General features: G+C 30.1%; 1 protein-coding gene across 2 annotated transcripts in view; it reads left to right on the plus strand.

Moving 5' to 3' along the window:
* Abcd2 (ATP binding cassette subfamily D member 2) overlaps positions 1–16,628 on the plus strand; it is a 53,616-nt gene extending 36,988 nt beyond the window's left edge. For both annotated transcript variants that reach the window (XM_005334024.5, XM_078014893.1), the window contains 3 exons: positions 1,844–1,928; positions 7,757–7,882; positions 11,508–16,628. In XM_005334024.5, the coding sequence (XP_005334081.2) occupies positions 1,844–1,928; positions 7,757–7,882; positions 11,508–11,727 (431 nt within the window). In that variant the 3' untranslated portion in view covers positions 11,728–16,628. The remainder of the gene's footprint in view (positions 1–1,843; positions 1,929–7,756; positions 7,883–11,507) is intronic.
* Positions 16,629–17,096: the final 468 nt, after the last annotated feature.

Here is a 17,096-nt window from a genome sequence, read left to right on the forward strand (position 1 = left end):
TTATATAGTATTATTTCAATAAGTTCTAGAAGTAAGAGCTATTACTCTAATGGCATTTTGAGAATTTTTTCCTAATATAAAATTAAAAGGATGTATTTTTAAATATAGACAACTTCTGGAAGTTTACCCAAGGAAATGAACAGTGGTCCTCTGAAGTAAAATTTAGTGTCAGTGGAAAATTAGGAAGTCTTTTCATGCCAGACACTTCTAGATTGATTATTTGTAATGTATTACTGTCATTATATTTCTTTTTTTAATTTTTAGAATAGGTAATCTTTCACATTATTCAAAATTAAAAAGTATTAAAAATGAATTCTGAAAAATTCTTCCTATTTTTGTTCCCTTGCATCTAGTTATCACCTACCCATTAATAGGTAACCACTGGTTTGGTTTCTTATTACCACTTTAGGCTTTTTTAAAAGTGCAGTGGACTTTGCAATGATAAACTTTAAAAGAAAAAGACATTAATAAGCATAAAGATGCATTTTATGTTTAACAACATTTTCTATCAAAGATTCTGAATTTTTATGTTGAAAGAAAAACACATATTCTCCTTCAGATCAGCAAAGAATCAAATACTCATTTAATAATTTGGATTTTTAGATACCTAGTATACATTTAAAAAATGAATATTCTGTTTTCTTTCCCTTTAACCAAATTCATTTAGAAATTTTAATCATGATGAAAATTCAGCTAAGGGAGAAAGATGAGGGCAACGAATGTGGAATTTTTCCAAGTGGGAGAATCAAACCCTGGACACTTAAAATTTGGAAATGTTACTCCAAGTGTTTGTCAAGTTTTGACAGTCATTTTTCTTCTTTGAAAATTAGGCTCTGTAGGAATGGAACTGTGGTTTTGTTTTTAAATAATCTTTTCTCCCCTGTCTTACAAAAGTAAGACAGTCTAATCATAAAATGTTTAAATATTCTAAAAATGCTTAATGTAGATTATAAAGAGCTCATAATTTCACTCCCAAATATAGTTCTTAATGTATGGTATATGTGTGTATTTATGTTTATTCACAGAAATGCAATCATAATACATACAATTCTGCAATTTTGTTTTTTCAAAATTTTCACTTTAAATATATAGAGCTTTTTTTAAACATAGAAATCTTACTTTTTGAATAAATATCAAATGGAAAGTCAGTAGTTGTCTTCAAAGGCAGAACAGGTAAACTAAGAAAACATCAAATATACTTAGATATAAATCCTAGTTCTGATTAACTAACTATAAGCTATTATCCCATGTATTTTGTACATATAAAAGACAAATAATAATATCTGTCTTTAAGCTGTAGAGTTAAGAATGAGAAAAACTGACAAGATAGCAGGCAAATGGGAGTCATTTAAATCAGTTCCTCTCCTACCCTTTGTAGGCTTTCTAATTGACCTATGCAAATTTGTTGGTCTTTTTTTCTGTCTTCCTCTAAAATAAGCATAAACCCATCAACACTTTGCAGATATGGAGAAACAAACAAAAAAATTTAAAGTTTCAGTGTTTAGAATTCTTACAAAATGATTTGTCAATATAAGAAATTATTACCATTAAAAATATAAAATCTGAAACAAAATGCTTGTACATGAAGCTCTGTGTCCAAACATGTTCTATAGAATACCAAGTTCTTCAAGCTTACAATTAGAACATGCCAGTAATCACTTTTCTGGCCAGTAATCATTATTTCTATTAGAAAAAATAACAATTAAGGAATTTTAAGTATATATATATTTATATAAATATATATTACATTAAACATATTTATATGTAAATATTTATATACATCATATTTATATATTATATGTGTAAATATATATTTACATATGTATATTTTTACTTTTTTTAGGATGGGATGCTGTTATGGACTGGAAAGATGTCTTGTCAGGAGGGGAAAAGCAAAGAATGGGCATGGCTCGTATGTTTTATCATAAGTAAGTATGCTCTATTCAGGTAGCTAATATTCTATTGCAATAACCAAAGAAAAGGGGGTAACAGGATTAAGTATATGCATCTTCCATTTAAAAAATATCTTGCTGTAAAAACTAATGCATAGAATTTACAGTTTTAAAGTTTCTTACCTTATTTTTCTTATAGCTAAATCTCTAAGTATTTTGGCTTTTTTCTACCTCTATGTCAAGAAACCTATATGAAATAATGCACAGAGGGTCAAATTAAATTTTTGTATATCCTAAGGTTTAAAAAAGGATTGTTACTAATTTCAAGTGTGGAGAATTCCTAACCACTAGCCAGTACATATGTGTTCAGTAATACTTCTAAATTGAATTACTAAATTCAAACTAAATAAACTTTTTAACCATTGAGCAGCCTCTCAAACCAATGATCTGCTCCCTCTGAAAAACCAGAAGTTATTTCCAATGAAGAAAGAAATCAGCCCACATATGTCTTGGTAGACTCAGAAAAATCAAGAGAGAGAAAATCATTTCTTTTGATAAACCTTTGTTTTTTCATCCAGGTTCATAGTTTTTTGAGATACCAAGCAAAAGACACAGGAAGGAAATAGTGTTCTGATTCGTTTTGCTTTTTTGTCCTGTTCTTTGAAGAAGATCTCAATATCTATCTCTGTCTCCTCCCAACACACACACATATCTATTTCCCCTTGCCCCTCATGTCTTAGGTCTCTAGCAATGAGAACCTGAGTTGTGCAAAGCAGGAGTTTACAAGGAACTATGTTACTCATTTTAAGTACTTACGTCTTGAATAAAAAGGACTAAACTTGTGTATATAAATGAGGTGTGAGTTAGGGCAGATGCAACATTATTTTTTCCCTACATTATATAGTTGTACATGATTATGGGATTTGTTGTTACATATTTGTACATGAACATGATTTAACAATATAATTTGGCCAATACCGTGGCTCAGCACTTCCTCCTCCCTCCCCATCTTGCACCCTCACTCATTCCTTTCTTCTACTGATATTCTATTTTCATGAGATTGCTCCCCCTTTCTTTTCCTTTTTTCTTTTTGGTTTCCACATATGAGAAAATCCACAACTCTTAACATTCTGAGTTTGACTTATTTTACTTAATATAAAGGTCTCTAGTTCCATCCATTTTCCTGCAAATGAGATGATTTCATTTTTCTTTATGAATGAATAAAACTTCTATATATATATATATATATAAGAAATAATAATAATTAATGAATTTCAAGTATATATATTTATATAAATATATATTATATTAAATAAACATATTTATATATAAATATTTATATATCATATTTATATATTATATGTGTAAATATATTTATGTGTAAATATATTTGTGTGTAAATATATATATATACATATATATATGTATATATATATATACACACCATGTTTTCTTTATCTATTCATCTATTGATAGACACTTAGGTCCACATTGTGAAATGTGCTGCTATAAACATGGGTACGTATATATTACTGTAGTAAGATGACTTTAATTCTTTAGGATAAATACCAAGGAGTGGTATAGCTGGGTCATGTGGTGGTTCTATGCCTAGTCTTTTGAGGAATCTCCATACTAATTTTCACAGTGGTTGTACTAATTTACAATTCTATCAACAGTATAAAATGTTCCTTTTTCTCCACATCTTCTCCAGCATTTATTGTAGTTTGTATTCTTGATGGCTGCTATTCTGACTAATGTGAGATGAAATCTCATTATAGTTTTGATTTGCATTTCCCTAATTGCTAATGATGTTGAACATTTTTTCATAAATTTGTTGACCATTTGTATTTTGTCATTTGAGAAGTGTTTGTTTAATTCATTTGCCCAATTATTAATTGGGCTATTTGATTTTATGTTGTAAAGTTTTTGAGTTCTTCATATATTTTAGATATGAATCCTCTTATCAGAGTAGCTAGCAAAGATTTTCTACCAATCTGTAGGTTCTTTCTTCACACTTTTTATTAATCCTCAGAGATTCAAGGATTGACCAGGACCCAGAGATGCTTAACCACTGAGCCACACTCCCAGTCATTTTTTTAATTTTTTTATTTTGAGACAGAGTTTTGCTAAGTTTCTTAGGACCTTGCTAAATTGCTGAGGCTGGCTTTGAATTTGCCATCCTTCTGCCTCAGTCTCCCTAGATGCTGGTATTACAGGCATGTGCCACCATGCCTAGCTTCTCTTCAGTTTTATTTTCTTTGCCATGCAGAAGCTTTTCATTTGATGCCATCTCATTTGTTAACTCTTGGGATTATTTCCTGAACTTTAAGGATCCTGCTGAGAAAATTATTGCCTATGCCTCTGTATTGGAGTGTTATCCTATGTTTTCTTCTAGGAGTAGGTACAATGTTATTGAATTAGTTGCAGAACAAGCAGAATTACTTTTGTAAAGAACTTTTAAAAAACTAATTAAGAAAGCAAATATATATACAGATATATATCTGTATATATATATGTATATATAAAATAGTTCTTGTTGAACACTTGCAACTAGTTGGCAATCATTTTGAAGACTTTAATTGTGGAGAAATTATTAAACCTTTATTAAAAGAGAGAAATAGTAAAATGAACACCATATTCTTAATGCACTCACTCAATATGTCTATGTAAATTTGCTGCAATTGATTTACCTTATTTTAAAAAAATATTTGAGGTATTATAAAACATCTAAAGAATTTCTCCTTCTCCCTCTCCAACTACCTTTTAAACCATTGACTCATTTAAGAAACCAGGTCAGATGTCATATGAGAATGTTGCCTAGTCTCAGTTGATCTGGTTGCTTATTCATGGGGCCCTCTAAATTTTGTTCTTCTCATTTTTTCTGTAAACAGTAAATTAGAGGGAAAAGCTTGATCAGATTTAGGTTCAGCCTTTTTGATAAGACTATAATGCATAATGTCTATCATTAAAAGAAGAATGTATTATTTAAATAATTTTCTTAAAATATGCTTATAAAAACAAAATATACAATATCAAAAAGAATTTAAAAGCTGTTAATTCATTAGTAATAATTTCAAATTTTGGGATAAATTTCTTTTCAGTTTTGTTGGTACATAAAAGTTGATTGTAATTTTGTCTTAATGTAGCTATTTCATAAATACAACATATTCCTCTTTTTATTTCATATTTTGTTATGTGCATTCTGTATTATTATGTAATAAGCTAGCCAGGGCTCTTCTTGATACAAAATTTATGTTCCAAATGTAGATTGTAAGCATGCTATTTTGTGACTTTTCATAAACATATGTACATTATATAACCGAACCTCCAACAATAGGATAGAGTATTTCTATCACCTAGAAAGTTCCCACATGCCCCTTTCCAATCATAAACCCCATAGACAAGGTTTAATCTGATTTCAATCATCATAAATTAATTTTACCTCATTCTATAACTTTATATAAATGAAATCATGCAGTATATATTTTCCTAACTACATGGGAGATTTTTTTAGAAAAATAATTGGTTGTTTTAATAGAATGATATTTGTAATAATGTACATGATTCGTGTAATAATATAGTGGGCTAAAAATAAAAAGTATGAACCAGATTTTGCTAACTTGTAATTTTTAGTGAAGTATATTTTATTATGCCACTTTCTTGACTCAGGGGTAAAGTTTGTGGCTTGACATTTATGACCAGCTGTTACTCCTAATCACCCTAAATCTGTTTGGGTCTGGTTCATAAATATTCAGTAATACGATCACCCACATAGTTGGTGAAATGTAATATGGTAGAATGTAAAATGGACCATAAATTCTCACTGTTTCAGTGTATTTAAAAGTCAAACCTTGCAATGAAGGGCAAGAGGCTTTAATAAAAGTTGTTAACCCAAAGAAATTTCAAGTTCCTATAATTTGGAATAAATAGCTAATATTTGTATATCTAAAATATGTTGCATACAAAGTGATAATGAGTTAAGATAAGTCACAAGTATATCAATAGAAGGAAAACTTTGTGAACCATAGGTGATCAATGAAGACAAGTATTTGAAAAGCAGCATGTTTTGATAAAACAGAAAAGTAATTATAAAATTGAATCCAGTGAAAGGAAAGTATAATATTGAGGAACTACTTACCTCCTTTCATTCTCAAGGAGTAATGAAAAGGTTACAATTCACATGACTGGAGCTATCTAGAGAACTTTGGCAGAAAATACTAAGAATTATAGTAGTATACACTTTCCAAGATGATTTTAATGTTTGAAGAATAAACCAATACTACTGTCTTGAGGGAGATGAATTTGGTACTTAGGATAACCCAAGAGAAAAAGGAAGGAAATCAGAGAAATAATATTATCTAATGCTTAATTTAGGTACAACAGTACCAGATCTATTGCTTGGTATATTTAATTGTATCACCCCCAATCCTGCCAAGGAAATAAAACTGTGTGATTTATCTTACATCTACTAGATTAAGGGTTGCTATGACAACAGAGTATAAAATGTACACTTTTTCTAATTCTAAAATGGCATCTCATCTCTGTTTAGCTCAAAGCACGCTGAAAAATAAGACAAAATACAGTAAAAAAAATTTTGTTACTAAAAAGAGACTTACACAACAAAATTTTTTCCCAAACATTTCTTTTTTTTATATTTTCTTTTTATTCTTCTTTTCTGTTTAAATAAAATAATTGACAGAATAGTGATCAATTCAGGCAAAGAAATAATGCTTGAACAGTAACCAAAAGCCAAAGCTACTTTCATTAATGTTATCATGGGGAAGATGCAGTGGTCTTAGTTCTTTGGATGACAAGCAGTTTTAGAGTTCAAGGATATTGTCTATTAGCCTTGATTACCTGCCCCAGAATAGGCAAGAGGATCCTATTAATAAGCAAAGACATATTAGAAAAGTAACTTGTAGTGTTGAGTTATTGTTTATGCAGAATAAGAAATTGCTATGATTACATGTTTTTTCTTTTCTTTGTCATTTATTTAAAAATATCTTCCTGAGGAAAATTGTCCTGACAAATTCTTATAACTTATTTTCAACCCTAAAATGAATAGTAAAGTAGGAATTGGCTTTCGTCCCATTAATTAAGCTAAGTCTTGTTGAAAGAAGATGGGAAAAGGACAAAAGGATAAGATCAAGGGTATGGGGAAGAAAGGAAGAGCAATAAATAGGTGGAAACAGTGTAAAGTGAGAGGATGTCTCTAATCCTACAGACATATTACCAAAGAAAAAATTGAGCTGGAAAAAATGTGTTGAGTGTACCAAAAAATATTTACTGACTTTTCCCCCTAAGAATTTGATCCTGAAGCATGGTCTCAATATTGTGAAACTAAATATATACTCCAAATTTGCAAGTAGGCACATTCACTCTTGCACAGTCTTGTAATGATGAAATTCCATTAGTAATGCTTAGGTATTCACATTTCTGATAAAACAATCTTCTCATTAAATCTTTGGTAACAGGACTGTGACTGTTTAATAATTAGCTGCTGTAAGTGTACTTTGCATGTAATTAGTCAGACCCTTGTCACCAAGAATGAAACTGCCTTCTGCAGGAAAATGCACTTAGAAATCTGTCTCATCTTTCTTATGCTTCATGTACATGATTAATTCATCTGCTTGACAGCGAAGCTTATTGTATTGTGAGCAGGTATCAGAAAATCTACTTTTATTTAAGAGGAATGTGATATTCTAGTCTAAGTAGAAAAAAATAACATTTTCACTTTATCACAACATTTAATAATGCCATCTTCTTTTGCTGCTTTGAAAGTGTTAGCATTGTAAATTGTATTGTTCAAAGAAAGATTTATATTTCATATACGAAAATAATTTATTTGTGTTTATTTTTTAAAGACCAAAATATGCATTGCTGGATGAATGTACCAGTGCTGTCAGCATTGATGTTGAAGGAAAGATATTTCAGGCTGCAAAAGGGGCTGGAATATCCTTACTGTCTATAACACATAGGCCTTCTCTTTGGTAAGTGTTTCCAATGCTAACTAATCTATCATAGATGTTTTTTCCTTGTTTCTTAGAAAACAACTTTGCTAAACTTTTTAACTATAGAGTGTAAGGCATTTCTCTTGTTTTCTACCTGTATTTTTCCTAAGTTTCTTCCTAGTAATTTAGTAACATATTCTGAACCTAATAATATAATCTTTAATATGTTAGAAATTATCATCATATTCCAGTAATTTTGAAAAATTTTGGAAAATCAGTGATTTCTTTGCATTAAAATATTTGTAATAATCCTAGCATTTACTGCAAAAAATATATTAATATGTTTTTATGTTTTTCTTTTAGTTCTTTCATTTATAGTAAGGAAAAATAAACACCACAATTTACTCTGATATCTGCCTCCAAATTCTCTGAATTGAGGATGACACAGAGCCAGACCAGCACTCTTGAGCCATTTTGGCAGGAATCTATAATTTCCAGACAGACTCCCAAATTGACCACATTTTAGAATAATATAGTTATTTCTTAGTCCTGGTATTTTTCTGACCTCTGTCAATAGATTTATTATGTTATCCTGTCTTTCAGTTCCTTTATTTAAATAGCCTAAAGAGATGTTAGAAGCATATTCAGTCATTGTTTTTTCAGTTGAAGGAAATAGTAGTTCTTTAAGCAAATAAAATCTTTAATGTTATGTTAACAAGAGAATCATTTATTTAGTTGTAGCTACCCACAATACATTTCTTCATAAAATTAAACATCATGTTCTCTGTAAATCAGTTTAGCCATTTTAGGTTGTATAAGTTTGTCACTTCTGATTATATTTTCTCCCAGGGAAAGTAAAATTCTTATTTTCTCTAAAAAGATTTCAGAAGTAAGAAAAGACATATTATATTTTCCCTATAACAACAAATGGTAATTTGTTTTTAAATAATTTTAGTCTTTATTATTATTATTTTTAGTTTTAACTTTATTTCATTTACTTATTTATGTGCAGTGCTGAAAATAGAACCCAGTGCTTCAAACATGCTAGGCAAGCACTCTACCACTGAGCCACAACCCCCACCCAACCAATGGTAATTGTTAATCTTAAAGATTAAAATCAATACCAGTGTCTAAAAAAGTAAAACAATTATAAGCTTATTAAATTATTTGACTTCTATACTTTATCCTATTTGTGAAGGAAGCCTACAGATTATCTCCAAAGAGTCTCAGTTAAAATAGTGGTTTCTTTTTAATCACTTCAACTTTATGGCCTTGAAATATTATTTTAGCTCATAAAATAGAACATGCCTTTGAATCTCTGGGCAAGAAACAACTGAACTGTTTGTTCCTCCCATGTAGAAATCAAGTAATGTTGTAGGACCAGAGTGATGAGTTAAACCTTCATTATACTTTGAAGGTAGAACTTGCTCAATATATGAATGACCACATTCTAAAATTACTCCTGGCTATAAATCTAAGGCTAGAAAAGTCCAAGGAAAGTTGAGAATGAAATAAACAATATGTACTTTTTTTATTCCACATTTTTATTGGTGCATTATACTTATACTTGATGGTAGAATTTGTTGTTACATATAACAAAATGAACTTTCTGCCATTACTTTTTCTTTTATTTGATGTTGTATACCATTCTTTTGTTTTTGTTTTTCCATTACTTTGGTTTTTACTTCCATATTTTAGTAGAAGATTTTTTAAAATTTTCTCCTTGATTTAGAAATACATTGTTTTCAATTAATTTTTGATATGAATCCATCCATTGGGAGGTCAAATTTTTGGAAAGCTCAAGAACCTAAAGCACATGGAAAAAATTAATCTGTGTCATACATAATCAAATTGCCGAATTTAAACTTTCAGCTCAATGGTGACTTTATTAGCTATACTTTAACCTTGTTAAATTTCCTTTTATAATTACAGCATGTTATAAACATCCAGTCAAAAGTCATGGGGGCTAAGGATATAGCTCAGTGGTAGAACACTTAACTAGTATTCATAGGCCCTCAATTCAATCTTCAATACAGCAAAAAATTGGGGTCAGGAGCTTAGGTAGAGCACTTGCCTAACACATGTGAGGCACCGTGTTTGATCCTTAGCACCACATAAAAATAAATAAATAAATAAATGCATTGTTTCCATCTACAACTTAAAAAATATTTTAACAATTGGGGGCAATAGAAGCTGGATGTGGCATGCACCTATCATCCCAGAGCTCGGCAGGAGGATCATGAGTTCAAAGCCATACAAAATAGGGCTGGGGATGTTGCTCAGTGGCCACGTGCCCCCGAGTTTAATCACCAGTACACACACACACACACACAAAAAAAAAATGGAGGCAGTAGAAGTCAAAAGTCTATTACTTGAAGAAGAAATAAACTCTACAATTCTATACAATGGAATATAATTTAGCCATAAAAATGAATGAAGTAATGATACATGCTACAACTGGCTACACCTTGAAATCATTTTGATAAGTTAAAGAAGCCAATGACAAAGGAAATGTACTGTATGATTCCATGTATATGAAATATTCAATCGAGGGAAATCCAATAAAGACAGAAAGGAAATTAGTGCTTGGCAGAAATTAGGTGAGAGGGGGAATGGGGTTACTGCTAATGGTTATATGGTTTCTTTGAGGGTTGAAGAAAATGTTCTGGAAGTATACATAATAGTGATGGTTAGATGAGCTTGTGATTATACTAAAAATCAATGAATTTTACATAAAGGATGAATTTATGACATGTAAATTACATCCTAATTTGGAATAAAGGAACTTATTGAAAAGGCCCACTACTTATGGGAAATAAAAATAGATGAGACCTAAATAGGAAACAAGAAAAAAAAACTACAAAGAAAGAAAATCTGAAAAAATGTGGGGCAGTAATGCAAGTTGACAAAATGCGGGTAGCTCAGTTATGGGAACCAGCTCTGCTAAATTTACTCTCTCCACACAATTCCCACAAATCCCAGAGACTAGTGACTTCAGACTCCCATTAGGAGAAGATATTTAAGATAAGATACATTGTCTCTTATCTCATCAATAATCATCTCTGTACTGAATGTGCAATTCCTAAATATGCAATTGAGCCATATAAAAGAGATTATATGAAGACATAGAAGTATTTTTAAAATATTTCTGTCAAAGATTTCATCTTTTAAAAAGTGTTTCTAAACTTCAATTATTGAGAAATTTTTAATTACGTAGAACTTCTACCAAAAGAAGGATTATTCATGAATTCCTATTGTATTTTATTTTCCAAGAAGTTTGTCTCTGCATGATCTTTTTAATTTTTACTTTCTTTCCTCAGTTTCCTTTTCTTACTTCCATTGTAAGAATGCTTTATTATTTATTCAGGAGCCAAAAAGGTTGTGAAGGTAAATTAATACATGTAACAGCGTAGTCTTTCTTTTAATTCACATATACTTAGAATATAAAAGAATGATAAAAGTCAGTAAAATCTCCTAGGTATTGGATTTTTGTATTTTAAAAAATTACAGTATATAACTTTTTGAGATATGCTTGAAAATCAAATATAAAATAGGCACCTCTACTTAAAATTTACCTTTGCATATCAGTTAGAATTATAAACCTATAACTAAAATGGTTTTTCACATTTGTAGCTAATAATATTATTTCATTTTAATTATGCAGGAAATACCATACTCATTTATTACAATTTGATGGTGAAGGAGGTTGGCACTTTGAACAATTGGATACTGCTATCCGTTTAACATTGAGTGAAGAAAAACAAAAGCTAGAATCTCAGCTAGCCGGAATTCCCAAAATGCAGCAGAGACTCAATGAACTATGTAAAATTTTGGGAGAAGACTCAGTGCTGAAAACAATCAAAAATGAAGATGAAATATCCTAATTTATTTTGACATGTTTTTAGTTAATTTTTTGGTAAAGGCTCAAGAGACACTCTATTATAGTGCATGCACTGTGTTAAGCTAAGCACAGAAAAAAACAAAGCCAGCAAGAAATGTTTTATATTATTTTAGCATCAAGGAAGTATATAATCTAACTTTTCAGAGGAAAATAAACAAATGTATTATGTAAGATTAGTCATTATGACTTATACTAATTCCTAGTGGAAGCCTAATTCACCTGCAAAACAAGATTTTCTAGGTGAATTCTTGATGAATAGAATAATACCAGATTATTCTGTATGTCATATGTCTGAAGTTCTTAACATGGAAATATCTTGGAAATGAAGCAATTTAAGAGCACCATTTGGGTTGATATCAGGGTCATAAAAATAGAGCAGTGAGAACCATTTAAGTCCATTCATGAATGATATACTAGGTTTATTAGCTAGAATTAATTTACATCATTGCTAGAGGCCAACTAAACCTATATAAAAATAGCTGACAGTTTAATAATTTCGGTATGAAAAAAATTATTTTAATGGCAGTGGTTGAAAGAAAAAGGCATGGCTAAATAAGTATAAAATACCACAATTAAAAAATTTTAGGCTTTGATCATCTCAATGCAAACGTAAAAATTCTAATCAGAATCTTGCATATTTAAAAGAGAATTGCCAATACAAAAAAGGCATATCCAAATGTTTGCCTCATTCTGTTACTTTACTTGGCAGAATAATCTATTACAATTCTATCCAGAAATACTGTTTTTGTGTCCAAAGGAGGAATCCAAAATTTTAGAAATGTGCTGTAATATAGAGATTATGAAAGTCACAATAATATTAGCAAATATTGGAATATAATACTTTATAGTTCACAATTCTCATTTATATAATTTCATTTTAATGTTTGTAGCAGTCTTTGAGACATTATTTTTTCTATTTTCCTTTTAAGAAAATTGACACTCAGATTTACCTAATCATGTAATTTACTTACAAACAGATCCAGGAAACAAAGGAAGTTCTCCTGACTCTTCAATCCAGTGTGATTTACTACCATTGTTCTCTAAAATTCAGAGGGCTATAATATCAATAAAAATTAGGAGTGAGCTGTAGATTGTAGGGAGTGGGACTTCAGCAGGGCAGGGAGTGAAAGCAAAAACTACTAGAAATAAAATTTAGATGAGAAAAGAAAATATGTTTTGTAATGTTATTATTATTTGGTAATGGTTCATAAGAAATGAAAATTATCTGGAAAGGTCATTGGACTATGGTTAAAATGAGCCAAGGAAGGTAGCAAATTTTTCAGCAACTGTGCTCTTACTCAATATTGATATACCTCCAAGACTTCAGCAATTAGAATGGCAGTTAGTAGTGTTTAGGTACTTTAATATTATTGAATATAATGACAAATAATCTACATGGTTTAGTCATTTGAAATAGATTCTTATCTATTGTGTGCCTTGGAGTTGGAAGTACAAGAGCCAGGACTGATACTTTAATCACTTGCTCTCTATGCTACCATGTTAATGGGCCATTAAAAATTGGAATGATCAGTTGTTAGTGGCTTAGAATTTTATTTGCATATTTAGACACAGCCATCATGAATGCCAAGTCAGTGATTCTTAAGCTTTTATAGGAGATAGAATACCAGGAAGTCATAAATGATGAGAGGATTGTTGTAGAATATCATAGCACTTCCACATTTTTAGTTCTCCATGATAACTAGGACATTTTAAATTACAATAAATGTTCCCATCTTACATGAAATAATGCAACATAAGAGTCAAAATCAGTATATTTGTACAAGTTTTTCTTTCAGTATCACTAACACTGATTTATTCATTTATCTATTACTAGTATCTTATTAGAAAAGTGAGGCAGGTATTAAAGAGTTTTTAGAAAAAGCATAGAACAAAACTTAATAAAATTATTCCTTAGTCTTAAGAGCTATATTAGCAGATATCAGTTTATACTGCTGTAAGGAGAAAACTTTGAGGCCAATGACATGTTAACCTTAAAAATACAAAAAAGAAAAGCTCTTATTTGAAACATGCATAAATTTTATGCCTTAATTTTCATAATTTAAAAATTAAACACTTCAGACCTAATATTGTGTATTTTGAAACTCTGTAAAGAATGTCAATACAAATATTATACCTGAAGTTAATCCTTACTTAATATATGCTAACATACTGAAATGGAAAAGACTCATTTAGTATACAGAACTCAAGGATGTTTCAAATTCTTTACTAAAAACTCCATACATTATAGTTTAAATGTTGAAGTTCTAAGAGAAACAGGTTTTCTGTGAGCTTTTATGTGTGTGCCTATATATTTTTTTAAATTCTTCCTCAGGACCAATAATCTCTAATTTGGAGAGAAAAAAATATCTCATGAATTTGTATTTATATACCATTCAACTGTTTCCAAATGGTCCTATAGGTATACCATATTATTACTCTTCTTATAGCTACATTTTGTGAAAAACATGAAGAAGATTGAGGAACTCAATAGCATCTTTGAATATAACAAATAACAGATGAAGGAAGGGAAAAGAAATATTTCAGTTTTCAAGCTATTTGCCCAAACTTTTGACTTATCTTTATTTTCAAGCTATTTGCCCAAACTTTTGACTTATCTTTTATTATTAAAATAGGCACCTAATGAGCTTTATTACAAAATATACATTTTGGGGTTAACTTTTACTTGTGGAAAATAAGCTTCATCCTATCAAAATACCACATTATTTTTCTACAGCATATAGTGTTAAGCCCAGCATGAATCTAAAATAGTTTGTGCTCTTATAAACAGGATAATGTCTAAAAATCCCTTGAATAATCTTAAGGAGAATGATATATCTTGAAAATAAACCCAAGGTTTCATTGTTTACAGTGGAAATGGTTTCCCCTTGATAGTAATTTGATTTTTGTTTCAAATATAGTTCTTTCAGTAAAAGCATAAATGAATACGTGAGTTTTTGAAACATTGGTTCCAAGTATAATTTCATATTTTGGCAATATGCTTAGCTTATTACAATATTTGGAATGATTTTTTGATTCCGTAAGCCTAAAAAAATCTGTTACACATTGGAATCCAAATCCAGAGAATGTCGCATACTTCTGAGATGTGCATAAAGTGATAAGTTGTTAAATTATTTAGTAAAAGAGATGCTTTGAAATAATTCTGAGAAAAAAAATGATTCTCATTCAAAAGTATAAATTACCTTCAAATTTATCCATGGTATTTATAGTTCTGGTGATAGACATCTGAATATGCTGAATATGTTTTGAAGTTGTAAATCTAATATTTACCACATGAAAGCTTTCTGGTGGATATATCAAATATTTTTATTAAAAAGAAATCCCTTCTTCATTGTTGGTAGCTTTCCTCATTACAAAATACAGAGGGGTTTTATAGTTTTTATTGTGAAATTTTCAAAACGACTTGGCCACTTATCAGCTAAAGTTGTGTTAATGAAAGTGAATGAGAAAAAAATGTTCTAATGGTAAAAATCACTATGTAGCTAATCAAGAATATGGCTATATGTGAATTCATGGTAATAGAGTCTCCATCCAATGTGTAGTTACTTAAGCTTACCATTTCTTAATTCCCTAATTATCATGACAAAGCCTTGATTCATCAAAGGCTTTACAAATTATTCCAGTGATATAAAATGCCCTATTTCTGCTTTCACTGACTGCTATGATAATGTCTAAATACACCTCAGGTACAAGATCATATGGTGCAAAACCTTGTGTAGTATTATGAAGAAGAGCCACCAAATGGTTGATTAAATATTAATTTACTTTATTCATTCAAAACATTTATGATGTTCTGACTTATGAATAAACAAAATGTGGTACTTGTAACAAGAGTACAGTCCACTGAAAATTTAAAAATGAGAACCCTCAGAAAAATTCAATAGCTACAATTTTTATTTACCAAGTAGGCACAAAGCATTGCATATACACTAAGTAAATCTTCACAAAATTTTAATGAAAGAGAAAAGTGAGGCCAGAACGGTTAAATAATTTATCCAACTTCACATAACGTCCAAGTTACAGAGTGAAATTTGAATCTAACAACATTTGATTACAAAGTCTATGTAACTTCACAGCACCCCTTCTTCATTATTCTAGGCCATTATTCATTATTGCTGTTTTTAACTGAAATTGTAAGTATAATTTTAACTGACTCAAGGTGTCTGATTAGCAAACCAATGCATGTTTTTATCTTAAAAGGAAATTTACGTAGCACAACTTACAATTGTTTTATTACAAATTATGAACGTCATCCTATGGAGCACGGAGGACATAAGACAACTTTTCAAATATTTTGAGAAAGAAATGTCTGAACTGATTATAATTAATTCACTCAGTTACACACACATTCCAGTTACTATACTTGGGATTCAGAGATGAACAAGGCATACCTGGTCTTAGAACTTGTAAAACATGTTACTAGATCTGGATTAAATATTGTAAGCCTGTTGGATGTTGTAGTTCCACATAAATGTCATATTTGTTTTGTGATATGTTTTTAGTTCTTGTATGTCATGTCTAAGACCATTCTGTTGAAACCTTTAAGCAATAAACATATTCTGATTGCAGGATTTCCTTGATTATACACTGTGAGCTTCGTAACCCTCATGCCCTCCAACTTGGTCTAAATTACAGGACCCAATAAAACCAGTTTGTAGGACTGTGTTATCCTTCCACCAGTATGTGCGTGGTCCCATGCATTTAAATGCTGTCTTGAAACTTGAGAAATACCATCTTCTCAAGTTAAAACCATGTAAAATGAAACAACTTTGTACTTTCAAAAATATGTGTCTTGTGTTAACACAAAATGCAGATGACCATAGTAAGAAAGTTCTAATAAAACTAATAAAAAACTTTCAAAGTTAAGCATATTTTAAAGTTACATTGTCTATTTCACTACATGTGACCCAAAATAAATTTAGTATTCACCTTGTATGTTTTATGTGATTAATACTTAAAAAATAGATTGTGTGGCAATGAATATTGTTAAATACTAAATAATATTGACTTTGCCTTATTGTTTAATTATAGTTAGTGTAATCCATATAAAATAGGGAAGAAACATACAGCACATATATTTCATCCTTATATATCACATGTATTAATCTTGATAATTAAAGTGTATCAGATGTAGACATTATATCAATATATACAACTAAAGAACTGTCTTAAAGTTTGCATAGGGAAGGGTCAAAAAAGTCCTCTAATCAGGTGACTTCTTATGGGCAAGCTGATATAATGGAAACTTTTCAACATGCAGATGCTGATAATTCCAGAGTGACAGGACTTTAAAGTCCCTTTGTTTAGGTTAGCTTGTTGCCTGATATGGGACAA

This window comes from Ictidomys tridecemlineatus, chromosome 6, assembly GCF_052094955.1.
Source record: "Ictidomys tridecemlineatus isolate mIctTri1 chromosome 6, mIctTri1.hap1, whole genome shotgun sequence".
NCBI lineage: Eukaryota > Metazoa > Chordata > Mammalia > Rodentia > Sciuridae > Ictidomys > Ictidomys tridecemlineatus.